This window comes from Chinchilla lanigera, unplaced genomic scaffold, assembly GCF_000276665.1.
Source record: "Chinchilla lanigera isolate Chin_1 unplaced genomic scaffold, ChiLan1.0 scaffold00053, whole genome shotgun sequence".
NCBI lineage: Eukaryota > Metazoa > Chordata > Mammalia > Rodentia > Chinchillidae > Chinchilla > Chinchilla lanigera.
The window spans coordinates 6330757-6358690 of record NW_004955454.1 but is presented as its reverse complement, the minus strand read 5'-3'; the positions used below and the strand labels follow the sequence as shown (position 1 = coordinate 6358690).

The 27934-nt window shown below is 37.0% G+C and overlaps 1 protein-coding gene across 18 annotated transcripts in view; it reads left to right on the top strand.

Annotated features, from left to right (window-relative positions):
• Wnk1 (WNK lysine deficient protein kinase 1) overlaps positions 1 to 27934 on the top strand; it is a 130199-nt gene continuing 102265 nt past the window's right edge. For all 18 annotated transcript variants that reach the window (XM_005395993.2, XM_005395992.2, XM_005396003.2 and 15 more), the window contains exon 1: positions 1 to 626. In XM_005395993.2, the coding sequence (XP_005396050.1) occupies positions 54 to 626 (573 nt within the window). In that variant the 5' untranslated portion in view covers positions 1 to 53. The remainder of the gene's footprint in view (positions 627 to 27934) is intronic.

The following is a 27934-nucleotide window of genomic DNA, read 5'->3' as shown; positions in this document are numbered from 1 at the left end:
GCCCTCCCCGCCCGGATCGCGCGCTCGCCCGCCGCCTGCCCCGCCGACCCACCATGTCCGGCGGCGCCGCCGAGAAGCAGAGCAGCACGCCGGGCTCCCTGTTCCTGTCGCCGCCGGCGCCGGGCTCCAAGAATGGCTCCAGCTCCGACTCCTCCGTGGGAGGGAAGCTGGGGGCCGCGGCGTCCGACGCCGTCCCCGGCCGGACCGAGGAGTACCGGCGCCGCCGCCACACCATGGACAAGGACAGCCGCGGGGCGGCCGCCGCCACCACCACCACGGAGCACCGCTTCTTCCGCCGGAGCGTCATCTGCGACTCCAACGCCACCGCGCTGGAGCTGCCGGGCCTCCCGCCGCAGGCCCCGCAGCCCGGCCCGGCGGGGAGCAAAGAGGAGCCTCCGCCGGCCAGGACCGGCAGCGGCAGCGGCGGCGGCGGCGCCAAGGAGCCGCAGGAGGAGCGCGGCCAGCAGCAGGATGACATCGAGGAGCTGGAGACCAAGGCCGTGGGGATGTCCAACGACGGCCGCTTCCTCAAGTTCGACATCGAAATCGGCAGAGGCTCCTTTAAGACGGTCTACAAAGGGCTGGACACCGAAACCACGGTGGAAGTCGCCTGGTGTGAGCTGCAGGTAAAAAAGCCCCACCTACTTTTGTGATCGATAGGATCCCGAATTTGGCCGGAGTTTGTTTGGCACGGTTAGGTCCGTTTATCGAGTTCGCCCTTTACGCGCAAGTCTCCCGCTGTTTGAGTGGGAGGGGTGGCCAGCTTCGGGGAGAGGATGAAATGAGAGTGTGGAGCAGGTACGTAGGTGATTGGGAAAAGTAAAAATGATTGATACCCAGAGGGGTTTGCTACTAGGCAGGGGGTGAAAGTCATCTTAGTACAAACATATGGTCTCTTGTGACTGATTCAGTGTCTGGCAGGGCTCGGTGGGGAAGTTTGTGAGTTAGCAAAGTACAGAGTCTTCTTGCCCAGTGCACTTCAGTCTCATCAGCGCCTCTGCGGTGAGGAGCTCCCTTTGTGTTAGAAGCCCGTTTCCATCCGTGAAGTCAGGCTGTTCTTTTAAAATAAGAGCAATTCTGGATACATCTGTTCGATGGCTGCACGGACGCCTAGTAGAAAATAAATATAAAAAAGTCTGTCTCTGCCTCTTAGATAAATGCCCGGGGACTAGTGAGGTACAGAACATTTTTGCTGTTGTTCTGCTTAATGATGCTTAAAACCCATATGGTAGCTAGCAGTGACCAGACTTTCTTTATTAAAATAAACGTCTTCAGTCCATTCACTCTACGGTGAATAGTAGAAGAGCCCATGCAAAATTATTTAAATGCTTTGAGAATTATGTTATCATCATTTTAATCTTGTTCTAAGAGTTCTTTTGTTTTCACGGTACTGAGGATTGCATCTTTACGCTGAGCTACAACCCAAACCATTTTTAAAGTTTTGAGGTAAGATTTGGTTAAATGGCAGGCTGGCTTCAAACTTTTGATCCTCCTTCCTCAGCCTCCTGAGTAGCTGTGATTACAGGTGTACACCACCATGCCTGGCGTGTGAAAGATTTTTAGACTTTACCGAGAGTCCAAAGAAGTCACAGTGCCTTGTCTTTTAGATCGATTAGGGAGCTTTTCATGTTATAAATAATGGCATGTCATTCTGATGGATAAATATAGTTTACATTTAAACAGCTAAGTTTGGGTTACTTGTTGCTGGACCTACTTTTTAGCAACCTGCTTGACTGCTGCCTTACCAGGAAGTTAGCATTTGTTGCTAGAAGCAGAATTTCACTGAAGGAAAAGTATCAGCTACATCATACATGGAGAATGCAGTTATCAATACTCTTTTCGATAAGAAAATAGACAAAGCTAAATAGGATAGGCAAGTGAATGATCTTGAAACTTAACTTTATCTATGAACCAATTTATGGGACCCAATCCTTTGAATGGGAGCTTACAATGATCAGGGCATATCAGATGTGAAAGGAAGTTAACACAGCACGTACAAGTAAACTTAAATGCTCACAAGTTCTTTGGAACATAATTTCTTGAGTTCTGTACTTCATATGGAACTCTTAAGGCAACAGGAAGTATAAACTACTCATTTTATAGTGGTTTAGAGTTTATAGTGGTTTAGAGTTGGAAAGATGACAGATCTTTTAAAAAAAAGTTACCAAACTATAACTACTTCCATTGGTCAGTTATACGTAAAAAGTCATACTCAGACCAAAGTATCTTTCGGTGTACAGGTGAAATTTTACCCGGCAAACATTTTTCTTTTGGCACCAAATTTGCCTGTTAATTATTTTGTTAAAGTTTCATATTTGAATAGATAATTTTTAATGATTTTTTTTTCTTATTTTTTAACACTAGACCCAACTAAGTATTGAGCATTTTGTGGATTAATTTTGTTTCAGTTATTTCACTTTTAATCCTTCTCAGAATGTGATTTGTGTGTTTTGCTTTTATTGCCTGGAATTTTCTGATACGTTATTATGAAACCAATAGTATAGTGCAGAAAGCTTAAATTTGTCACGATAAAAACTTTGTCTAAGCTTCTCAGTTTTTCTTAGGCATGGGCATGATCAAAGTAAGGAAAACCTTACATCACATTATTTTTAAGCCAGCTCAAGATTTGGCTGCAGAACCAAATGAATCCTAGGTCACTCACTGAGTGATACTCTTACTTAGAAACTTGCATGTCATCTGTCCACCCATCCTTCTGCAATTTTTCATTTTGTTTTATTTATTTATTTATTCGTCTTTTTTTTTTTTTTTTGAGACAAGATCTCACTGTGTAGTTCAGGCTGTCTTTGCGCTCACTTTGTAGCCCAAGCAGGTCTTGAACTCAGAGGATTCTCCTGCTTCAGCCTCCCAGGTGCCTGGATTACAAACTGCAGGGATTATAAGGGTGCGCCACTACGCCTAGCTTCATTTTGGTTTTAAAAAGAGTGATTATTCTACCCCAGGGATTGGGTAGTATTTTGGGGAGTTTTTGTTTGTTTTTGGTTTTCTTGTCTTTTGAGACCCGGTTTCACTACGCAGTTCAGGTTGGCCTTCAACTCACTTTGTAGCCCTGGCTGGCCTTAAACTCCAAGCAATCCTTCTGCCTTAACCTTCCCTAGAGCTGGTATAGGCATGCACCACCACACCTGGCCTATATTTTTGGTCTTTAACCAGGATGCTTGGAGTACATGCCTTCTAACGTGTCAGTAGGTCAATGTTTGGACTTTTGTCTTCGGATATAAATTAAAGGACAAGCCAAAAAATTACTAAAGCATTGAGGAAAAAGGAAAACCTTTTCACTAAATGTATATTTTGTTTTGTTTTGTTTTCTTTCCTTTTTAAGACATATCTAGGCTGTCCTGACTACTTGTTTGATAAATGAGGAACCTGAAATTACAGAACATGTAAGAAACTTGTTTAGATTGATAAAAGACCAAAAATTAAACTAGTTAGGATCTAATTATAACTTGGAGAATGTATCTCTAATCCAGTAGATGGTTAATTAGTAATTTGAAACGAAGCAGTACTATGTTGGTGTGGAAGTGTCTGCCAGATTTCTGGAGAAATCTGGTCTGTAATGGCACCTTTAAGTCACTAAGGATGGCACATTTCAGGTCTCTATTTTGGGTATTGATTTTATCACCTCAGATGCATTTATAAATAGACTGGGGGATGAGTGAGAGTGGTAGACGTGTCAAACTACTTTCTCCTCCTGCTCTTTGGTTTTTGTGTTTTGTTTTGTTTGGGACAGAGTCCCTCTGTAGTTTGGACTCACTATGTAGTTCAGGCTTCCCTGAAACTCACAGTAATCCTCCTGCCTCAGCCTCCTAAGTGCTGTGCTACCATGCCCCTGGCTCAAATCAAAGTACTGTCTGTAAAGTTTATTTTGATTCACAGTACAGATAGCAATCTGGTAAAGTAATTATCAGTTAATAAAGAATACTAAGTAATACTTTGATACCAGGGTCTTTAGTAATAATTGAGATGCTCAATTAAGATTTCTTTACCTGGATTTAGTAGACAAGTGGTGTGCCTAATACCCAGTTGCTTTGGTCAGAAAATATTACTGCTGGGGTATACCTTTAGAGTTTACAGATCTTGTTTTTTAGGAAACGTAGCATGATTCTCTAAAAAGAATTATACACAGATTTAGTAATGATTTATTTACTTTAAATAATTCTCCAGGGCCAGGGTTATAGCTCAGTGGCACAGTCCCTGCCTGGCAAGCACAAGGTCCTGAGTTCAATTCCTGCTACAAACAAAACAAGACGGAACTTAAATATTTCCTCCCCAGGTTGCCTCTAAAGTGAGAATTTATTAGATGCATTATATATTGATGAGATTGTTTACAGATACATCCAAAAGGGGAGAGCAAATCCAAATTTTTGTTCAAATCTACTCAGTGCTTGCTTTTGTCTCTGGGTTTTACTAAGTTAAGGCTTATTTCTCTTCAAAGAGTGTAGCAGGGCTGCAGATATGGGATGTGGTTCTGTGACTCAGAAGTTTTAATTTCTTTGCTGTAGTTCTTAAAATGATTCATTAAACTGAATCTCCGCATTTGAGCATTAAAGATTTTCCCCCTTTATCTTTTTCATTTGTGCTATGTTCCTTGTTTTTTAGGATAAGAATCTGTATTAACTTTCAGTCTCAGGAACTAGATTTTAGGGAGTAGTCTTTGGAGTTTGTTTTTAAATTCTTAAGAGTCACTAATTAGGAATATAAGCAAAGTACAGAGCATACCTTTACCTTTTAGGTCAGGGTAGCTGCTTTGTAAATTAAGGAAAGAGTGATAGTTTGTTTAAAATAATGTTTGTCCTTTTAGAAAGGACAGAATGCAGTAGGAGACAATATGATTTTGTTTAGGTAAGATTGTATGTAAAGTATATGTAGATTTGTTTTTGTGGGAAAGACCTTTGGTGGGAATTGAAAATTACATTTCGTTTTCTGTTTTTTTTTTTTTTTCTTTTTGTGTGGCAGTACTGGGGATTGAATCCAAGGCCTTCACACTAAGCTATATCCTCTTGCCTCTTTAAATTTTGAGGAAAAAGTCTCCCTAAGTCTCTAAACTGTCTAGGCTATGATTGAATTTGAGATCCCCTTGTTTCAGCCTCCCAAATTATAATTTCTGAAAATGCTAATGTACATGAACTAATTCAATTATTACAATTAGTAGGTCTTTGCTATACCAGTATTTTGAATTATATTAACATATTTTCAGTACCTTGCATTTTATTTGAGGTCTTGCTGTTTGTTTTAACATAGGACAAATGTGGTCACTGGGAATAAGTGAGACTTAGTGTGACCTCAGTTTAGGTTTGAAGAGGCCACTTTTCTGCAGTGTAACATAGTGGATATAGGCTAGGTATATGGCTCAGTGATAGTGTTTGCGTAAGGTGAGCAAATCCATGGATTCAATCCCTAGCTCCCCTACCCCCCAAAACAAATAAAATCAAAACTGTACTGCCTGGATACAAATCCTGTCACTTCTATGTGATTGTGTCTGCTTAAGGCAAGCTCTGTATTACAATTTCCTGTGTGTAAGTAGGTGTAAAGTGTACAGGTTTTGTGCAGTTGTTATGATTGAATGAATTAACATGTTGTGGCCAGCCTGAACCACTGATGGTACATGCATGACTGTCCCATCAGGCAGTTTTATGGGTCTTTTTTACTAATAAAATTGATACAAAACTGCCCAGTGGGACACTATTGCATGTACCACTAGTGATTCAAGCCGCCAGGCAGCAAGACATACAAATTATGGCCTCATCATGAATGTAAACTATGTAAGACAAGACCTGGCATGTAAGTATTATTAACTGTGATGATGCAGCATCTTTTCTTTTTTTCACATCCTGCTTCTATTGACTCTTCCTTTTTTTCTTTTTTTTTGGTACCAGGAATTGAACTCAGGACCTTGCGCTTGGCAGGCAGGCACTTAAGCCCCTGAGCTATATCCCCAGCCCTTATTGACTCTGTATTATTTAAACATTTAAAATTTTTATTAGTACATGTTTTCATAACATAATGATTACACATTGTGGGAAGTTGGTACATGTACATGCACAACACATCTTTAATTCTTTTTACATCCCCTTCCCTTCTCCTTCCCCTGTCCCCATCATCTCTTGGTCCTCTTTCCATTTGCAAAAGGTCTGTTTCTCTGTTTCCTACTATCTGTCTTTCATTTTGCTCTTTATTTATATGTTAGGTTTCTTTTATAAGCGAAACCATTCAATATTTAAGCTTGTGTGTCTGATTTATTTCTTTGTTGTTTTTCTTTTGGTACCAGGAATCAAACTCACTACCTTGCGCTTGCCAGGCAGGAGATGTGCCACTGAGCTAAATCCCCAGCCCCGTCTGATTTATTTTACTTAACATGGTCTCAGGGTACATCCATTTTCCTACAGATGACTCAAATTTATTCTTGTTTATGCCAGAATAGTACTCCATTATATATGAATACCATATTTTCTTTATCCTTTCACCTGTTGATGGACATGTAACTCAGGTTGGCCTTGAACCCTAGAGCAACCTTCTGCCTCAGCCTCCCGGTGCTGACATTACAGGTGTGTACCACCCTGCCCAGCCTGCTGTGTCAGTTTAGGGATATTACCAAATTTAAAACAAAAGCTCCTGTTTTCAGACTGAAAAGAAATTATTAGAAACTCTTAAAAACATGTGGAGGCATATTGATAATTGCTGGTGAGCATTCTAGGGCTCAGGCATAGTTTGACTAATATAATCTTTCACAAATATTCAGTGAGTATGTATTTGGTACGAATACCTTATTCAGTATGTAAGGTCAAGGGAATTCTGCAGGGTACAGAAGTCCTGAAACCATGGATGATTAGAGATGTGTTTTAGATTTTTTTTTTCCTGGAAGCCCTGCAGCTAGTCTAAAAATTGAATGTGTTGTGGAACAAACCAGTGGCTGATGGTGGCAGAGTCTACGTAGGCCGATGCTTCGTGGTCTTCTGGGAAAAACCTGTTGACTGGTTGGCTCTACTCTGCAGTATGGCTGTGTAGTACATTGTGTTTTTGAATATTTTTGTGGTGTTGTGATATGTTCTCAACCATCAGTGGAGACTACCTTTATTAAATTCAGATATTGTCTTTGCTGAAAATCTTAGCTGACATTTTTATGGTATCAGAAGGTGCCAATGAATCATGTGGTTATAAGGTGATAATCTACAGAATTCTAGATTCCAGTTGTGTGGACCTATTCAGTATGAACTAATAAGAGGATGCATCTTCTTTTAAGATTTGGCCTCTGAGTGACTTTGTATTTCTGTGAGACAGCCCAAATAGCCACTGGTTTTCTGATGACTAAGAAGCATGCATTCTTCTGACCTAATTATCATCTCCTGTTCAAGTGAATTTATTACTGCATTTGAAACCATGTACTTAACCAGTGAACCACTTGCTATTAAAAAAGAATACTTTGTTCATTTAATGTTTTTTTAAACATCGGTTGTTCTTCATATGAGTAAAGCTTACTTCCTAAGCAGTACTAGTGCTTAGCTAAATGTTACATGATACAGTTTTTTTCCTTATCATCCTGTGATGGATATAGTAATACCACCCCCAAAAAACCCCACCAAAAAAAAAAAAAAAAAACTTCTATATGAAATACTTTCAAAGTAGGTAGAAATCTGGAAGGCATAGATATAGGCAGAGATTTCATGAACAAAACCCAAATTGCGTGGGAAATACTCCAGAGAATCAACAGCTAGGATCTCATCTTATTAAAAAGTTTTGTACATCAAAAGAAATCGCCAACAAAATGAAAAGACAACCCACAAGAGTGGGTAAAAATTTTAGCCAACCGTCCCTCAGACAAAGGACTTACGTCTAGAACATACAAAGAATTGAAAAAAATCAGACTCCCCAGACTTAAAGATCCAATCCAAAAATAGGCATCTGAGATGAATATACACTTCTCAGCTGAAGAAATGCAAGTAGTTCAGTGTCATTGGTTATTTGAGAGACGGAAGTTAAAATAACTCTGAGAGCCCATCTCACCCCAGAGAACGGCTGTCATCAAGAAATCAGTAACAAATGCTGGAGGGGCTATGGAGAAAAAGAAACCCTTCTCCACTGTTGGTGGGAGTGTAGACGGTACAGTCACTGTGGAAATCAGTGTGGAGATTCCTCAGTAAACTCAGATTAAAGGTCCCATTTGACCCAGCTATTCCCCTCCTGGGTATTTTCCCAGAAGAATTAAAAACATCATACCACAGGGATATATGTGCACCCATGTGTTTAGCAGCACAATTTGTAATATTTAAATCTTGGAAACAACCCAGATGCCCATCAACCGAGGAATGAATAAAAAAGTTGTGATATTTTTATACAATGGAGTACTACTCAGCTACAAAGAAGGGTAAACTTGAAGCTTTTATGGGTAAATGGATGCAACTTGAGACCATATTCATAAGTGAAATAAATCAGTCTTGTGTGTGTTGTCTCCCTAGTCTAAGAATCTAAAAGAGTGAATAAGAATGAAAATGTACAGTAGATATTGGAAAATGGGAAGAAACTGTTCAAAAGGGAAGAAACTAGGATTGGGGAAAGGAGAAAAAAAGGAAGGGAAAAGTAAATATATACATACGCGCACACACATACACACACACACACACACACACACAATAGCTAAGCTGACTGTAGTACTAATTTCTATTAGTTCATTGAAAAGAAAGTTTTGTGCTTACATCGTTTAGTCAATTTTTCATGCCTGTATCTTGTAATCTGAGCAACTACTGTGAAGATAACAATAAGCAATGTACTAACCATTGTTACTCTCATACTGACTTGTTTAGAAGTTTTGTATCGTTTTTATTGTTTTTGTCTTTAAAATAAAAAAGTAACTTGAAATACTTTCAAACATAAAAGTTGGTAGTAATTCTTCCAGATTTTCCAGAGTTGCCTTCTATGTCCTTGTTACTAACCTGTCTGTAGTTTTTTGATGACATCTTTACTCTCTGCATAGGATGCTCTATCTAGGTTTACTTTATTGTCACCACAACTCTGCCCTAGCCATTTCTTATGAAGCCCTAGTGTCTTTTTTTATACTTCGAAAACCGTATCTAGGTAGTGCCAGGTATATTTGTGGTTGTAGTGGGGGAGCATTTGCTATTTTGAGGTTATTCTCAGTGAAGAATTAGTTGTCTTATTCTTTGAGCTGCTGTAACAGAATATTATAGATTAAGTAATTATAGAACAGACAGTTTATTTCCGTACAGCTCTGGAGACTAGGAAGTTCGAGATCAGGATGCAGATGAAGTGAGGATTTTCTTGCTGTGTCTTCATATGATGGAAGCAAGAGACAAAGCAATATTAATTCATTTGTGAGGGTGGAACTCTACTTCCCACTCCACACTGGAGGTCAGATTTATAGCACATGAATTTTGGGGGACATATTTAGACCATAGCAGTTAGAAAATAAAAGTATTCATGTATATTTGTGCCTCTGTGTCTTACGTGTTTGTCTCTATATGTATTGAAAGCCATGAGTTCACACTGATTTCTGCAGTTCTGTTTCAATGTAAAGTTCATTCAGGTTTTCCCCTTTTCCATATTTATATCTTCAAGAGTAAGAAACCTGGTTCCTACCATTCTAAGTATATATACTAGTATGTATAATACCCCTGTGTGTAGCCAGTATTTTAATTCCTCTGGGCTGATGGCTACTCAGGCACCCTTCTCAGGCAGTTCCTACTACAGCAGGATTGTATACCTCTTTCTCAAATATCCTGTCTAACAGCAGTGGTTTTAAAATCAATTTTTGTCTGTCCTTTTACTTTTTTTTTTTTTTCTTGGAGACAGGGTCTCTCAGTTTGTAATGTAGGCAGACCTTGAACTCAACTTTGTAGCCCAAGGGGGCCTCATACTCTTGGAGATCCTTCTTCCTCAGCCTGTGAGTACTGAGATTACAGGTCTATGCTACCATACCCAGCCCCTTTTACGTTATTTTTGTTGCTGCCTTTGGGAATATGATATAGCTTTTTAATCTTAGAAGAAAACATAATATATAAACTGCCCTGAATTCATTAGTTTGTAGTTGCAGGAAAAGATTGCAATAGTGGAGGAAAGTGTTTCCTTACCCTCACCCAAAATCATTCTGTATAAACATAGATAACTGCTATGAGTCTATCACATTTCAGTATTTTTCTGTTTTGAAATTTTTTTTGCTTTCTCCATTGTGTATGTCATGCTATATTTTTGCTTAGTGCCAGCTTTAGAAGAAATTTCCATAGTAGGACCATATTATTCTGGGGTTGCCTTTGGTTAGTTTGTGAGTTTACAGCGTATAGTATAGTATTTAGAGCTGTGTAGTTCCTTCTGATCTCTACTAGCCACATGCGGTTATCAAGGGCTTCAAATGTGGCAAAAATTGACTAAGAAACTGAACTTTAATAAATTAACATTAAAAAACTGACACTTGATTTAATTATTATAAAACTTTTAAGCTTGGAGTGAGTGAGTGGCTTTTGTGAATCTACTTTATCAACTGTAAGTTATATGAAATACATTAGTCAAAATTTTTTTCTTTTTCCCCTCACTACTGAGATTTGAACCCAGGACCTTCACAGTGAGCTACATCTTCAGCCCAGTGTTTTTGTTTTGTTTTGAGACAAGGATTGGCCGTGTAGTTCAGGCTGGCCTGGAATTTGCAGCGATCCTCTTGCCTCTCCTCCCAAGTGTTGCATTTACAGCTGTGTGCCACCATGCCCAGTATCCCCAGCCCTTTTTAAGTTTTTTAATTTTGAGACAGTTTCCCCAGGTTGCTAAATTGCCTAAGCTGGGTTTAAACTTGCCATTCTCCAGCCTCCTGCCAGAGTGCTGGGATTATAGGCGTGTACCTAGTTTAGGTAAAATATTCTGATGAAACAGAATATCCAAATGGTGCTGTAAGTAAAATACACACTGGATTTTGAAAATTTTAGGCAAAAGTTAAAACATTTCAATTTTTAATAAATGGATTACATATTGAAACGATAATGTTTGGAAATAATGGTTAAATAAATATTAATTTCATCAATTTTATTTTACATTTTTAAGATGGGTACTAAAATATTTAAAATTGCACATAGCTCTATATTGTTTCTGTTGACCATTGCTGATTTAAGACTGTTATGTTAAAATGTTGTAGAAGAGTTGATGCCACAGTAAGTTTACTGCTTCCTTTTAAAAATACCTTAGTACCTTCCTTTTTGTGGTTTCTTTCAGTAGCATGCTTTACAAACCATAATTCTTTTGCTGTTGCCAAATACAGAAATTTGGGGTTTTAAAGTATTGTCTTTTTGGTTTGTGGTGCTTTTACAACCTGATTGTTATGAAAATTGGAGTCCCGCCAGTTAAAATTTTGTCATTTACCAGGATATCTGTCAGAAGTGGTGTTTCTTAGGGTCTTTTCCTTGAGTATGGTAGTTACCAAAACATATTTAGAAGTCAGTGTTTAATATGAAATATTTTATCTATTTCAGATAAACTGTTAGGGCTTTTTTTTTTTTTTTTTTTTTTTTGAGACAGGGTCTTACTATGCAGTTCAGGCTGGCCTTGAGCTCACTTTGTAGCCCAGGCTGGTCTCGCAGTGATCCTCCTGCCTCAGCCTTCTAAGTGCTGGGTTGCAGGCATGTACCACCATACCCGGCCTAGTGCATGTTTTGACATATATTGAATGTGTAAACTTGGTGCTATAAATTCTTTAACTTTTGGCCATTGTGGCCTCTTAAGCTTGTTAGGTAATTTAGTGCTCATATTCATAACCTATTTTTGGCAACACTGGGGATTGAACCCATGCTAAGCAAGCAGTTTACCACTGAACTATATTCCTTGCATTTTATGTATAAATTTTGTTTTGAGATAGGGTCTTGTTGAGTTATCCAGGCTGACATTGAACTTGCGGTCCTCATGTTTCAGCCTCCCAAGTAGCTGGGCTTACAAGCATGTCCCACCATGCCCAGCTAGTCCTATTCATACCTTAATGGTATTAAGAAATAAGTTAAATTGCCTTTTGTTATTTTTGCTTATGAAAGAGAAACTATTTATATTTCAACTATTTGTACTTTTTCAAAATAAATTTAGTTGTGTTGCTACAGGAAATAAAAGGGAAAAGATAGTGAAAATATAGTTAAGTGCTTAATTTTAATAAAGTTATAAGATACTAATTTGAAGCAGAGCATGGTGGTACACTCCTATAATTGCAGCACTCAGGTAGCTGAGGCAGGAGGATTGCTGTAAGTCTGAGACCAACCTGGGATACACAGTGAGTTCAAAGTCAGCCCAAACTGCATAGTGAGACCCTGTCTCAAAAAATAAAAAATACGTATCTGAGATGCCAAGACAAAACTTTTCTCATTTTTTTACATTAGATTTTATTGGTACATTTTAGATACACATAACAATCACATTCATCATAGATAATTTGTACCTGTACATATTATAACTTTTTTTTTCTTCCAAACTAGATCGGTGATGGCAAACGTTTCAAAGCTTTCAATGATAATAAACAGCCCCATGCTGTATGGATGCTATAGCTTCACCATTAATGCTCTAGGTGGTGATTTAATGACTGTAGTAGCCCATTTCCCTTTTATGTAAGAGCCTTTAAGAGACTTTGCTAATAGCTACATGTTAATTTGATTTTTTCTAAATTATCTGAGTTGTCAACTCTTACATCTACTTTAGCTTTTTGTAGCCATTCTTAAATCTTACACAAAAAAGGTTGTGGGATTTTTGTTTTGTTTTGCTTTTCCTTCATTTTTTGAAATAAGGTCTTGCTTTTTTTCAGGCTGACCTTGAACTCACTATGTAGCCCATGCTAGCCTTGAACTAACTCATGGTGATCTTCCTACCTCAACCTCCCAAGTGCTGAGATTACAAGCATGTGCCACCATACCTGGCTCAAAATTTTTTAAAAATAATTGTGGAAGTACTATTTCTTATTATAAAAATTAGGAAATTAAAGAGCAAAAAAAAAAATCACTTGCTCTCTGTACCTTCAGAGATAGATAAACTGTTACCATTTGTCTCATGTACTATTCTGTGCGTTTGATTTTTGTCTTTATAGTTGTGATCATGCTACTCCATGGTATGGTACAGCGTGCCTGTTGTACCACATATTAAAAGCATCTTCTCATTTCAAATTTTGTTTTTTAGATAAATAACAATATTTGCACACTATTTATAAAGTAAATAGTGCGCTTACATTGTTGTGATGCCCTATGCAATATAGTGTTAAAATTTGCTTATTTTATTTCCTAGAAAACCATTTCCCATGCTTAAAAACTTAAAATTTTAGGCTAAAAATTTAGTGGTTTTTGTATATTCCCATGATTGTTTTTGATATTTTGTGCTACTGTGCCCATGCAGCTATGTAACTTAAGTTTTGATCACGAGGTTAAGATATAACACTTGAATGTTTACTCGAGTATGTATTATTTTTTAATTCTCAGTAGGAAAATTAGAGTGTGTGGCTTACAAATGAGTTAAAACTAAACTTAGGAAATTGATCATTGATGGATTTGATCACTAAGAAAAAAGTTTGAGGTCATGGTTAATATATTGTAAAGCTAATTTTTTTCCACTTTCAGCCTTTGTTTAGAGATTTGCAAGAAAGTACATTGCTTCTCAGACAATTCGAGGCAGTATAAGAATATTATAAATTAGTTTGATTTTAGAATGGTATTAGTGTGTGGTTCAGAGGTTTGCAAAAAGCCAAGTGTTAAAGGCTTTAATAACATTGAAAGTACATTGAAAATTCTTTGAGGAAGTTTAGTTTTGTATATTGACTAAGCTACCAGGGAGAAAAGCTTAGTGTACTTTTTCCACTTCCTGCCCACTCAAGATAACCTTAGTCTACTTCCTTTATTTAATTTTTTTAGTGAAGTCTACTCTAAGCATACCAAAGATTTTGAAAATATAGGAAATTTATAATGCATTTAAAGGAAACTACTTCCTAATCAGTCTTCCATTAGAAGTAATATATATTCAGAACTATTTTAGAAAACAGGAAAAAGTAAAAACCCAAATAACCCTACTAAAGTTCCATCACTGAAGGACAGAGCTGATATATATCACCTTGGAATGTGATACATACATATATGTATGTATTTCCCTCATGGTAGGTTTTTATATTTAGTCACCCCCACTCCCTCCACCCTGCAGCACATAGGATTGAACCCAGGGCCTTCACACTGAGCTACATCCCCAGCTTTTTTCTCAGACAAGGTCTTGCCAAGTCCCTAGTTCGCCAGGCTGGGCTTGAATTTATATTCTTCCTGCCTCATGCTCTAGGACTGCTGAGATTACATGTGTGCCATTGTATCTGGCCAATATGAATATTTTTTAACTGCTGCATAATAGTTTCCTGTATGGATATATGATAATTTACCTCATTTCTCCCCTAATAATAGATGTTATTTTAATATGCAGAGTCCACCAAAAAAAATCTATACACACTTAAGTAAAAGAAAAACTTGTAGAAAATTTTATTACTAAACTTATGGAGATCATGGGATTAGTACAAGTTACCTAGACCTCTATAATTATAAGAGGTGCTCAGAGTAGTGGCCGTTAGCTTCCAGACATTTATTAGGTAAATTGCTACTTGAGTAACTTTGGTCATTGAGATTGCTGCACATGCATTTTAAGTTTCCCTAAGTGCTATCTGTGTAGTGGGTTTTCTTCAATACACAACATCCTATGGGGTCCTCCGTATGAGGGTAACACCCATCTGTTGAAAAAACATCATTTTTCTTTGCCTGAAGTACACATACTTTTTTTTGGCAGACTCTGTATATGTATGGTAAAACCCATGCCTACTATATATTTTCATTCATATATATATTCATATATACAGTGGGCATGGGTCACAAATATGTTATATTACTGATTTAAAATTTAATTTGTGTAATGTCACCGATAATTTACTTGGTCATTATTTTCTTGCACAACTCCTTCCCCTCTCTGTCCTTTTAGAGCTCCACACAGTTCAGAAAGTTATAAGGAAAGAGCTTTCCATTCTTTGGCATAAATATATCTGCTTAGGAGGCCAAATTACAGAATATCTTGAGTAACAGGATCTTGTGCAGTATTTTCAAGAGGAAAATTCTTACCATTATTGCCTCAGCATCATCCTTCCCTGCCCTTGACCTTCTAGGGACAATATGGGTATTGATCATGATCTGGATGGATCTTCTCATTCCCCCCAGTCCCCATTCTACTCTCAAATTCCGTTCCTTCCATGTCCATTCTCTGTTGCAGATGAATGTCTTTCTTTGGGCCTGAACTTTCTGAAACAGAAACCAGCTGAGGGGACTGTCTGCTAACTGCTTGTTCTAAAGTAATCTAAAAATTCTAAGGCTAGGGCCCACAGTTTTTGGAATTGGAGAAAGGAATTTACCTATTGCTTTGTGAACAAAAAAATAAATCAAGCTGGGTGTGGTAGTCCATGTCTCTAATTGCAGCTACTCCAGAGGCTGAGGCAGGGTACAGTGAGACCCCATCTCAAAAGAAAAAAGGGCATGCACCACACCTGGTTTTTTCTTTCTTGAAAATATTTTTTATGGTTGAGTATTTATTTTATTTATTTTATTTTTGGGGGGTTTTCTCCGGTACCGGGAACCAAACTCACGACCTTGCGCTTGCCAGGCAGGCGCTTTTGCCGCTGAGCTAAATCCCCAGCCCCTGGTTGAGTATTTAATATCAACAGTATAGCACTGTATATATTCAAATTATGTAGTCATTTTAGTTCTGGTTTTACTTAACTTAGTTTTGTATTACTTTTAAGTGTAGTAAGTATAATTTTCCCTCTAAAGTTGGTAAGTGAATTTCAAATTCTGGTAATTTTTTTTTTAAAAATTAATCTATCTTTGTGGATACATTTGTTACAGTTTTTTTTTTTTTTTTTTTTACTTTTTGAGACATTTTCCTACTCACTGTGTAGCCCAGGGTAGCCTGTAACTCATTGAGATCCTCCTACCTCAGCCTTCCAAGTGCTGGGATTATAGGCATGTGCCACCATGCCTGGCTTTCGTTATACTATTAAAATACAAATTTTATCTTTATATACACAGATATATACTTCTAAATGTTTACCACCTATTTACTGTTTAAAATTTTACTTCTGCAATTACTTACATTAGTGGTTATTCCTTCATTTCTATGTTCTGTCCTAGTATTTAGAGATTAAATTGTTAAAGTCAGACATGATGGTACATACCTGCATTTATTTTCAGCTATGTGGGAGGCTGAAGCTGGAGAATTGCAAGTGTAACGTGGGCAATTGAGCCAGACCGTCTCATAATAAAACATAAAGAATGCTGGGGAGATAACTCAGTAGTAGAGTGCTAGTATGAGTGAGGCCATGAACTCAATCCCTGTTACGGGTTAGGGGGCTGTAGGGGGACCATAATATGGTGAGGTAACTGGCACATCAAATAATACTGTTTTTGTAACAAAAAAGTTCTTAAAGTTACATGTCTTTAAATTTCTGCCTTCTTATTAATTGTATTTTTTTATGATTAGTTGTATTTTCAGTAGTTCCCTTTCTAGGGCCTAATGTAAAATTTGATTAAAAGTTCATTGAAATACATATGTTTAAAGTAGTTACATTCTTGAAATGGTGAGACTAGCATAAAGATTTGATACTGTTTATGAATCAGATACTGTGCTTATATAAATTCTTAATACCTGTGATATATTCCATTTTATAGATGAAGAGACTAAGATAAAATAATTTGCAAAGATAACAACCAACAAATGATAGACATGAAAGTTAAGCTTGTATCATTTTTGTTTTTCCTTTTCATTCTTACTGAAAAAGCTGAGCGTGCTTCTCTTAACCTTTGTGGTATGCATTAGAACTATTAGTTCAACTTGTTTTTGACTCAGAGACAAACTTGGTAATTTTTCAGTGTTCATTCTGGTGTTTCATACTGTAATTGTTGACTGAATATTTAGAGATTTATTCATTCTTCCAGAAATGTTTGACTAGTCATCATAAAGCTCAATGTCTAATTCTCAATATTAAGCAGTTTTTTAAAATTTGGCATTTTGTTGATCATTAACAGAATTGTTTAAAGGTGAACAGTTGATGTCCTTTATTGGAATAATTGGAGAAATTGGTCAGTTCTTTGCAACTAAATTTTGAGTCTTATGAATATTAGGGAAGTGGATATAGTAATATGTCTTTGTATAAAGCTATGGTAATCTATCCTATTTGCAGCTTTTTTTTTCCTTTATGGAGTATCATCTTTGTCTAATTGAATTTTAATGTCTTTTTTTTTAAAGCGTAATAGAGATAGAACCATTTGGACTGAGCTACATCCCCAGCCTTTTTCCATTTTTTATTTTGAGACAGGGTCTTACTAATTTGCTAAACTGTTCAGGATGGACACAAACTTGTGATCGTCCAGCCTCAGCCTCTCAGTGGAATTACAGGCATGTACTACTGTATCTATCTTAACTTCAGTCTTTATGTGTTTCTGAAGATGTATTATATTAGGACATGAGGATGAAGGTGTTTGGCGGGGGAGGGGGGGTTGTTTGATTTAGACGGGGCCTCACTGTGTAGTTCAGGCTGGCTTTGAGCTCATTAGGTAGCCCAGGATGGCATGGAACTCTTATCTGGCAATCCTTTTAGCTAAGCCTTGAGTGCTGGGATTACAGGTGTGTACCACCACATAAGGAATGAAGTATTTTGCATATACTTCAAGGCTTTACTGTCTCCCTCTCTCCCTTCATAGCAAAGGCAGTACTAAATCTTCAAGTTCTAACAGGTTTTCTGTGGACTTTCTAGTTCTTGCAAAGAACGTAAGTTCTCCCTGCCTGTGAACATCACTATGGCTAAAACTGGGTAATCAGATCTGATAACTTGTTACACCAGCTTGGACTGAGTTTAATTGTGACTCATCTCCTGTTTTGGGGTTGTAATTCTCTTCTTCCCACCAAGGGCAGTATTTTTTTAACGTGTGTAATCTTTATTTGTTTAACATGGACAGTTTCCTCATCACAGATAATAGATGCATTACATTGTAGGTTTTTGTTTGTTTGTTTTGGTGTTTTTGTTTGTTTTTTTGGTGTTTTTTATTTTTTATTTTTTTCTTTTTAAAACGGTTGCTTGGGGCTGGGGATTTAGCTCAGCGGCAAAAGCGCCTGCCTGGCAAGCGCAAGGTCTTGAGTTCGGTTCCCAGTACCGGAGAAAAACCAAAAAAAAATAAAAATAAAAATAAAACGGTTGCTTTGCACTTCAGGCTGGCCTTGAGCTCACTTTGTAACCCAGGCTGGTCTTGAACTTGGAACTGCCTCAGCCTCCCAAATACTGGGATTACAGGTATATGCCACCATGCCCAGCCTTACATTCTGTTTTTAATAACTATTTAAGTTTCTGTAGAATCAAGGTATTAACAGTTTTTCACTATCGTTATATGTCTTGTATATATATTTTTATATATCTGAAAAGGTAACCCTGTGGGCTGGATTGGTTAAATTTAAATTGCTGCCAACTTTCTACCTGAGCAGCATAATGGGTCATACTGAAAAGGAGAAAGACTCTATGACTGTAAAATTTTACTGTTTCAAATGAGACCACTTAAGATATTTGTGTTGTTTTAATAGTGAGGTAGGTACATAGATCACAAAAATATAATCTGATTTAATTAGATTTTGTACTATTTTGCTTCTAAATTTGAACAAAACACAGAAATTTAAGAAATTTCAGTTACATTATGGCCACAGGTACTCATTTCCAAACAACGCATGCTGCATTACTAAATGTAGTGTGTTGCATGCACTACTGAGCATAATGGCGAAAGAAAAGTGCCATAAAAAGCTAAGTACCAAGTAACTAGCTAGAAAAAGCTTTTAATGGGAGAGCTGCCATGGTCATTAATCTGGTAGAATAGTACTTGAGGAAATGGTTGTATTAATGTGTAATTTCTTTTGGTTATTAGAAATCAAAATAGATTTAAATTAGCACTTAAATGCTAAAGTAGCTTTCTACAGCCTAATTGAGTTTAAAGAGTTATAATAGGAGACTTGGTTTTAATTCAAGCTATACAAGAATGACCTTGGTCAGTTTATTATTTTATTAGTGAACTTAGTGGAAGAGTTGAACTATCCTGTCAACTTTAGGCCCTTGCCTTAAATATACTTATTCTTTCATAATCAAAGGGAGGGTTTTATTTTGATTAAGCCTGATTCCTGCAACTCCCTCCAATGTGAATGTATAGCATGGTTTACTCTAGATGACTTTGTCATGGCTTTGAAACCTCTTATCACTGAGACTCATTCTAAGAAATGTATTTTACAATATGGCCCTGTACATAGACAGGTAAAAAGCCAAAAATTTAACCAAATACTTTTACTTCAAAAAGCTATATTTTCTGGTCTCTATTTTAATTTAAAAGACAGAAACTGTAACCCACTCTTCATAGAACATTTCATATAGAATATAAACCTGAAGCTAGTTTTTTACTTAATTAAATGAAACATAAGTTGATAAAAACTTTACCGCTAAATGAAAATACAGTGGCTATATGAATTTTAGCTCTTGCCTTTATTTGTTAAGCCTGACACAAGCTCTGTAAATAGTGTATATTAGGAAAGAACAAATGATTATGATTTGGGCAAGAGCTGCAGCTATGCCTGGCTGAGACTGGAAGATTGCAAGTTTGAGTCCAGCCTGGGCACTTTAGCAATTTAGTGAGACCCTATCTCAAAATAAAGAACAAAAATATATAGCTCAGTGTAAAGGCCCTGAGTTCAGTTCCTAGTTCTACCCCAAAAATACTGAAACTAAGTACATGTAAAATTCTGATATTGCTAGTTTTCAATATAGATAATGAAATGTTTTATTTTTGCTTTTCATTCAGCCTTTTTGACAGACACAGTAGTGGCATTAGCTAACAAAAACCATGGGCCTTAATCTTCAGCACCTTTTAGATACGAGTTTTGTAAAGGTACTTTGTAAAGATTATTGATTTAACTTTAAGATTGATTTATTTGTATATACTGGGGTTTTTGTTGTTGTTTGTTTTGGAGACAGTTTTGCTATGCAGTTCAGGCTGGCCTTGAACTCACTTTGTAATCCAGGCTGGCCTCAAACTTGAACTTGAAGCAATCCTTTTGCCTCAGCCTCCTGAGTGCTGGGATTACAGGTGTGCACCATCAAACGCGGCCCATTGTTTGTTTTGTTTTTTAACAAATGGATTTCTTTTGTGTTCTATCAGTATCTTTTTTTTTTTTTCTGTCTCTTGAGAATAATCTATTTCTGTCAGGTAGCTTTTTTCCTCCCAAGTGAGATTGAGCTCTCATGAGATTTGTGCCTTTTTGGGCTGGGAATATAGCTCAGTGGCACAGGCACCTGCCTGGCAAGCGCAAGGTCCTGAGTTCGATTCCCGGTACCAAGAAAAAAAAGGGAGATTTGTGCCTTTTTAAATCTAAGGATTAAAGCAAAGTTTTCTGGCAATATTAATATTTGTGTGACCGTGATTATACTGTTCACTTAATTTATGAGCCTTTATCCTCATCTGAAAATAATTTTTTCTACTTGACTGGATTTTTTGAATAACAAAAAGTACATTACATTCATAGTACAGTGTACAACCATAGACCTAACTTCAGAAGTTAACCTGACATTTTATATCTAAAGTCACCTAAAAATTCATGATTTCATTATCATTTCATTGAGGCTTGAATTTAAATCTTGAGATTTGGGAGAAAATAGCATAGAAATAGTTATATGGCTATTTAATCTAACAAGTCTGTAACATACCACATTGTTGTGTTGTATATTATTTTACTTAGTTCACCCAGTAACCCTTTTATAGGGTTACTTACTTGTCTTCTCTATTTTATAGATGAGAAAACTAATGAAACTACATGGTGGAGTTGGGTGTGGTGGCACACACCTGTAATCCCAGCACACGGGAAGCTGAGGCAGAAGGATCTTTGCGAGTTCAAGACCAGCCTGGGCTACAAAGTGAGCTCAAGGCCAGCCTGAACTGCATAGCGAGACCCTGTCTCAAAAAGACAAAAAAAGGAAATAGAAAGAAAGAAAGAAAGAAAGAAAGACAGACAGACAGACAGACAGACAGAAAGAAAGAAAGAAAGAAAGAAAGAACCTATATGATGGAATAGTCTCTAAGGTTGAAGATGTATCTAAGTAGAGCACTTAGTTATATATCATTGAATATATCACTCTAGGGTTCCTAAGTCTATGAAATCAATTAAAATTTAGAAGTATAATTGAAATCCAAGGAGAAAGTGATGAAAATAAGATTGTAATGATAGGCTTTATTGTAATTGTATCTCAGATTGGTTAAGTAAATAAATACCCTGCATCAGCACTAATAGAAATATAATGTGTACCACACATGTAGTTTATTTTACTTTTTGCAGTACTGGTGATTGAATCCAAAGCCTGTGCACTGAGCTACATTCACAGCCACCTTTACTTTTAAATTTTTATTTTGAGACAGGTTCCACTCAGTTGCCCAGGCTGGGCTTGAAGTTGTAATTGCCCTGCCTCAGCTTCTAGAGTGCTAGGATTAAGGGCCAACATACATGGTTCACATATGTACCTTAAATTTTCTGATAGTTACATTTTTTAAAACAGGTGTAAACAGTTTTGATAGTCTATCTTCTATACCCACCATATTTAAATATCAGTTCAACATGAAATCAATGTAAAAATTATAAAAATAATGTAGATAATTTTTCTGTTTCTATTTTTTTTCTTCAAAATCTGTTCATGTTTTACACTTAACATCTCAGTTCATACCAGGAATATTCAGTGAAGTACTCAGTGATGACATTTGGCTGATGATGGTCATTAGCCCAATACTCAAGTCTTTTGAGTGTTTCAATTTTTTACTTCTCAGTGCCTCTCATTAAAATTGTTCTTGAGAAGTCTTTTCATACCTGCCCAAGAGGGTGGTTTTGAGTGTTGTATTTTACCATCATCAGTAGTGAGATTATACTTGCAGGTATAGATGAAATCTGATTCTCTTGAGTTTTCTTCTTTACCTCAGTTTCAGGTTGTAAAAGACACCACCCCAACTCCCCTGTACTAGGGATTGAACCCAGGTCCTTTGCACTGAGCTGTATGTCTATCCCCTTTTAAAGTTTTTTTTAATTTTGAGACTGCTATGTTGCGAAGTGGCCTGGGCTGAGCTTGAACTTGTGTTCGTTCTGCTTCAGCTTCCCAGAGTGCTGGGATTATAGGTGTACACTACCATTCCTGGTTTAAAGTTTTTCATAATTAGAGTTTGAATTCTTATTCATACACAGTTTGGAAGATCCAGAAATGCAAAGAAAAACTACCTGTGTTTCCATCATCCAAAAGATAATACTGCCAACATTTAATGAATTTTCATCTGGCGTATTGTGTTTAACTAGGTTTTTTGTGCATGTGTGTTATTAAGGATTGAATTTAGGGCCTTAGGTATGTTAGGCAAGACCTCCACCATGAAATTACATATCTGGCTCTTTTCATTGTGTTTGAAACAGGGTCTTGCTAGGATTCCTAGGCTAAGGTTAAGCTTACTATCCTCCTGCCCTACCCTCCGGAATAGTTGGCAGTACTGGTGTGTTGCACCGTGCCTGGCCTTCTCCTCCACTCCTCCTCTTCATGCGATTGTAAGCATCCTTTTGTATGATACATAATTTAACAGTTACAATAAACATTAGTTTTAAAAGTAGCTATATTAAGGTAAATTTAAATATAGTAAACTATATGTGTGTACATTCATGAAACCATCACGACAAACACGGATACCTATTACTGTTTTCCTGAATTCTTTCTCCAGTTGCTTACATCTCCTGTCACTATATTAAAATTTACAGGTGCTCTTTTATTTTACAGTTAAGTCTTTTACTAATTTGTACGTGTTGCTTTTTAGGTTATTGAAGGGCTCTCCCTTCACTCTCATTTTGGGGATTTCAGATTTCTCTGGCTGATATTCCAGAATACTGTTTCCTTCCTTTTTGAGTCTCCTTCCTCATTTGTGAAAGTATGTCTTGGTAGTTTTTTGAAATGGCATTTTGGAGATAAAAATATATTTTGAAGCCAGACTTGGTGGTGCACGCCTGTTGTCCTAGCACTGGGGAGGCTGAGGCAGGAGGATCATTGAGAGTTCGAGGCCAGCCTGGGCTACAAAGTGAACTCAAGGCTACCCTGACCTGCATAGCAAGACCCTGTCTCAAAAAGACAAAAAAAAAATTCTTAAATGCCTGAAAATTTCTTCCTTCATCTTTCTTTCCTCCCTTCATTAATTGGTAGTTTGGATACAGAATTCAGGAAATAGTAAATAGTCCTTCATAATTTTATTTTTTTTTAAATCCCCTTTATTTGTGGAGTTCTTATCTAGTCTGCATTTTGAGGACAAAACGACAACATTTAAATTGACCTACTATTAAGGCTGTCTTCCAGCTAAAGATGTTGCTCAGTGATAGTGTGCTTGTCTGGCAAGCATGAGCTTTCGAGTTCAATCATACTGCAGGTGAGGAAGACACCTGTCTTCATTTGTAAAATGAAGCACCTGTATTTTAGGATTATTAGAATAATTGAGTGAGACTACACATGGCTTCCTTAGTAGACTAAAGCACAGTAGCTATTATTACTAACAGTGCCAAGGCTTTGGCATTGTTATCATCTTGGCATTTTTTAGCATCTTGTATCAAGTGAAAAAAAAGAGCATGATAAAAGGATTTTTTTTTTCAATGATTGTGGTACTAGAGATTTTTTGGATGATAGTGTAGTTTTTGAAACATCTCAAGTCTTAAGTAATGGGCCCATTTTTTTCTCAATATAGGTTTTTGTCTGGCACTGAGAGTATAAGATCAGGACTTTTTTTTTTGAAGCAGGGTCTCACTATGTAGTTCAGGCTGACCTTGAATTCTAGGCAGTCCTCCTGCCTCAGCCTCCCAAGTGCTGGGATTAAGGCTTACGCCACCACATATAGCTACCATAAGTTTGACTAAATATGGCAGACTTATGATGATTTGTATTATTAAATTGCCATTTGTATTTGGAAATGCCTGAAATGAGATAATTTTTGCATTACAGTTAATCTGTTTATATAATTCATTGGTTTAAAAAATATACTCAGTGTTGTACAGTCATCACAATAATAAATTTTCACACACACACACACATACACACACACCTCAGTTATTTCTCTTATTGCTGGAACCCAATACCCAACACCCACAACTCTGAGGAGGAAAGGTTTATTTTGGCACCCAGTTTGTGGAGGTTTCAGTCCATAGTTGGCTGGCTCCAACAAAGGACAGCCTGGCAGAGGGCCACAGAAGAGGAAAAACAGCTCCAGGCTTGGTAGCAGGAAGTAGGGATAAATCAGGGAGGGAGAGAGACACACCGTTCCAGGCCATGCCCCTAGTCACCCACCTTCTCTCACCAGGCTTCACCTTCCATCATCGCATTTAGCTATAAACTCTTCAGTGTGCTAATTCACTGATGAATATCGGCTCTGTGATCCAGTCACTTCCCCAAACCCTGATCTGGAAGTGAGACTTTTGAGGGGGCATTGAAGTAGCACCCAGCTAGCACTCGTATCACCCAACTCAAGGTCTCTTTTCCTCCAGCCCTTCCATCTGTGGGCAACTGCTAGCCCATTTTTTCTCTAGATTTGCCCTATTTTATATAAAGGTCTTTTATATGGTTTTTTGTAACTAGCTTTCATTTAGCATGTTTTCAGGGTTCACCCATGTTGTAGTGGTATTAGAACTTTGGTTTTTTTTATGGTTAAATAATTTATTGTAGGATAATACCACATTGTATTTATCCATTAGCAAATTGATACTTGTGTTATTTATATTTTTGTTATGAGTAATGCTGCTATAAACACAAATTATAAACTTTTTAAATGAATATACGTTTTAATTTCTGACATGCCTAAGAGTGGAACTGTTGAGTTGTATAATAACTGAGGTAAGTCTTTTGAACCTTTTGAGGAACTACTTGTGAAGGTTGTTCCTGGTATCTACCACCAGGTCTGGAGTGTGTATACCCGTTTCATCTGCCAGCAGTGAATGAAAATTCCAGTTTCCCCAAATCAGGTGCTCATCAACACTTTTTTGTCTCATTTTTCTAATGATAGTGATTTGCTTTTCCCCCAACATTTTGGCTTTTTAAAAAAATTATTATTGTCTGCCTTGGTCTTTGGAGTACTGGGGTTACAGGCATGTGTCATCATGCCTGTCTAGGTTATTGAATTCAGCCCTTCCCTCCATTCTTCTCTCCTGCAGCGCTTGGGCCTAGACCAAGACCTCATGCATACTAGCCATGTCCTGTGCCACTAACTTACATTTCCACTGTATGTGGTATATATTACATTGATTTTTTTTGGGTGTTAAACCAATTTGGCATTTCTGAGGAAAAAAAATCTCATGTGGCTGTGGAAATAATTCTTTTAATTTGTTGCTAGGTTGAATTGCTCGTATTTTGATAAGGATTTTTTTGTTTGTATTCATGAGGAATGTTGATTTTTAGTTTTCTTTTCTTCCCTTCAACCTCTCTTCCCCTCCCTTTTCCTCTCCTCCCCTTTCCTCTCTTCTTTCTTTTTCTGTTTCTTTTCTTTTCTTTTCTTTTCTTTTCTTTTCTTTTCTTTTCTTTTCTTTTTTGGTATGAGGAATCGAACTCAGAACTTCATGCTTGCCAGGCAGGTGCTATGCCACAGAGCTATATCCCTGCCCCTCCTCTCTTTTTTTTGAGACAGGATCTCACTATGTAGCCCATCCTGGCTTGAACTTGCACTGGTCCTCCTGCCTAAGCCTCCTGGGTACTGGGATTACAGGCATACCACCACATCCAGCAGTTTTTAGTTTTTTTAAGACTTCTCTATCTAGTTTTAGTATTAGGTTAATACTTGGCCTCATAATATTCCTCTCATTTTTTAGAAGAATTTGTGAAGAAGTGATGTTAAGATAGAATTCATCAGTGAAGCCATCTGGACCTGCAGGGGCTTTTCATTATGGGAAGTTTTGTTACAAGTTTATCCACATTTCCTATTTCATTTCAGTTTCAATAATTTGTGTCTTTTTGGGAATGTTTTCAGTTTCATTTAGATTCCTTAATCTGTTGCCATACATTTTTTCATAGTAGTCCCATATATGTGAATATCATTACTGATATTGTTGCTATTAGTGGTACTGAGTATTGAACTCAGCACCTCAAAACATGTTAGGCAAACATTCTACCACTGAGTTACATGCAGAGCCTTTTAAACAATTTTTTTTTATTTTGAGGGAGGGTCTAGCTAAGTTGGCCAGGGTAGCCTTGAACTTGCCATCTTCATGTCTCAGCCTTTCTGGTAGCTGGTATTATAACCATGTGCCACCATGCCTGGCTAGCTTTGTTCCACTTTTTAAAATTTTTCTGCCTTTGTCTTCCCCACAGGGGCATGACACTATTTCATACTAATATAAAAAATGGACAGAGAACTTTATAATAGAAATTTCTCCAGAGATTATCTACAAATGGACAATAAAGCCTATGAAGAGATATTCAACATTACTAATAAGAAAAGTTCAAATCTGAACCACAGTGAGGTATCTACCAATTAGGATGGGTATTATAAAAAATAGCAAATACTATAAAAAATAGCAAATAGTAAGGACACTGAAAAATTAGAGCCTTTGCAAACCATTGAAGAGCTTTAAAATGGCACAATCACTGTGGAAAAAAGGATGGTGGTTCCTCAAAAAATTAAAAATAGAACTACCATATTATCTAGCAACCCCACTTCTGGTTATATATCTAAAAGAATCATTTGAAAGCTGGATCTCAAAGACTCATACTCACATGCATAAAAGTGTTCCTTTGTGCTATTTTTGTCATACGTTTTTCTGAATTTTAGAAACTAGACAAAGTAGGATATATATACTTATTTATGCAACAGGGTTCTTGATAATTGGAAAGAGAAAAATAGGAAAGATTATGAAAGAATGTAATCAGACTTCCTAATAAAATTTGAAATCTGAAATTGAAATCAAATTATCAATTTGAGATAATTTAAATTCTTTTATGATTACAGATTGATCTATTTCAAGAAATATCCTTGCCTAGCCATTTTTTCTGCTCCTAAAAAACAAAATGAAACCAGAAAATTCTCAGACTCATCTTACATGTTATTTCCTCCTTTCTGTCTTCATTTTTTATTTCTAATCGCTCACCTTGTCTTAAATATGCCTGTTCTGTACAACAGTCAGCCAAAATTGCTTTCCTTGAGTCTGATTACATTGCTCAAATGTGTACTCCACATCAGTTCCAGTATGTTTTTAGGAGATTGTAAAACGAATCTCTTCTTTTTAAATTTTCGGAGGTGCCCTAAATTTCTGTAATATAAATTTTAATCTCTTTATTGTGGTGTGACGTTTTCAAAGATATTAGTTATATCCATCCTTCTCTCCTACCATATCCCTTCTAGAATTATATGTTTAAACTATTCCCAACCTTTTTATTATGAAGTTGTCTTTACACAAGCTGTTTTTCATTTCCGTATTCATGTTCTTTTTTTGTGTGTCTAATACATTCATGTTCATCTAAAAATACTTTTCTTTAAAGCTTCTTTTTCTTTTTTGTTCTACTTACCTGTTCTTCTAGTACTGATTGTGCCATACTTAGTATGACTGTCTCATTTCCCCTCCACTACACAACTGATTTTTTTTTCCCCTTTTTGAGACTGTCTCATCCTACAGTCCAGGCTGACCTTGAACTTGAGATCCTCCTGCCTCTGACTCTTGAGTCCTGGGATTACAGGTGTGCACCACTTGGTGCACCCCCTACAGTTGACTTCTTAAGCTATTACTCACATCTTTAGATCAATCTTCCATATCATTTTTTCCATTTTTATGATTACCTTCTATATCATGCAAGTTTTTTTTTTTTTTTTTTTTTTTTTTGGTTTTT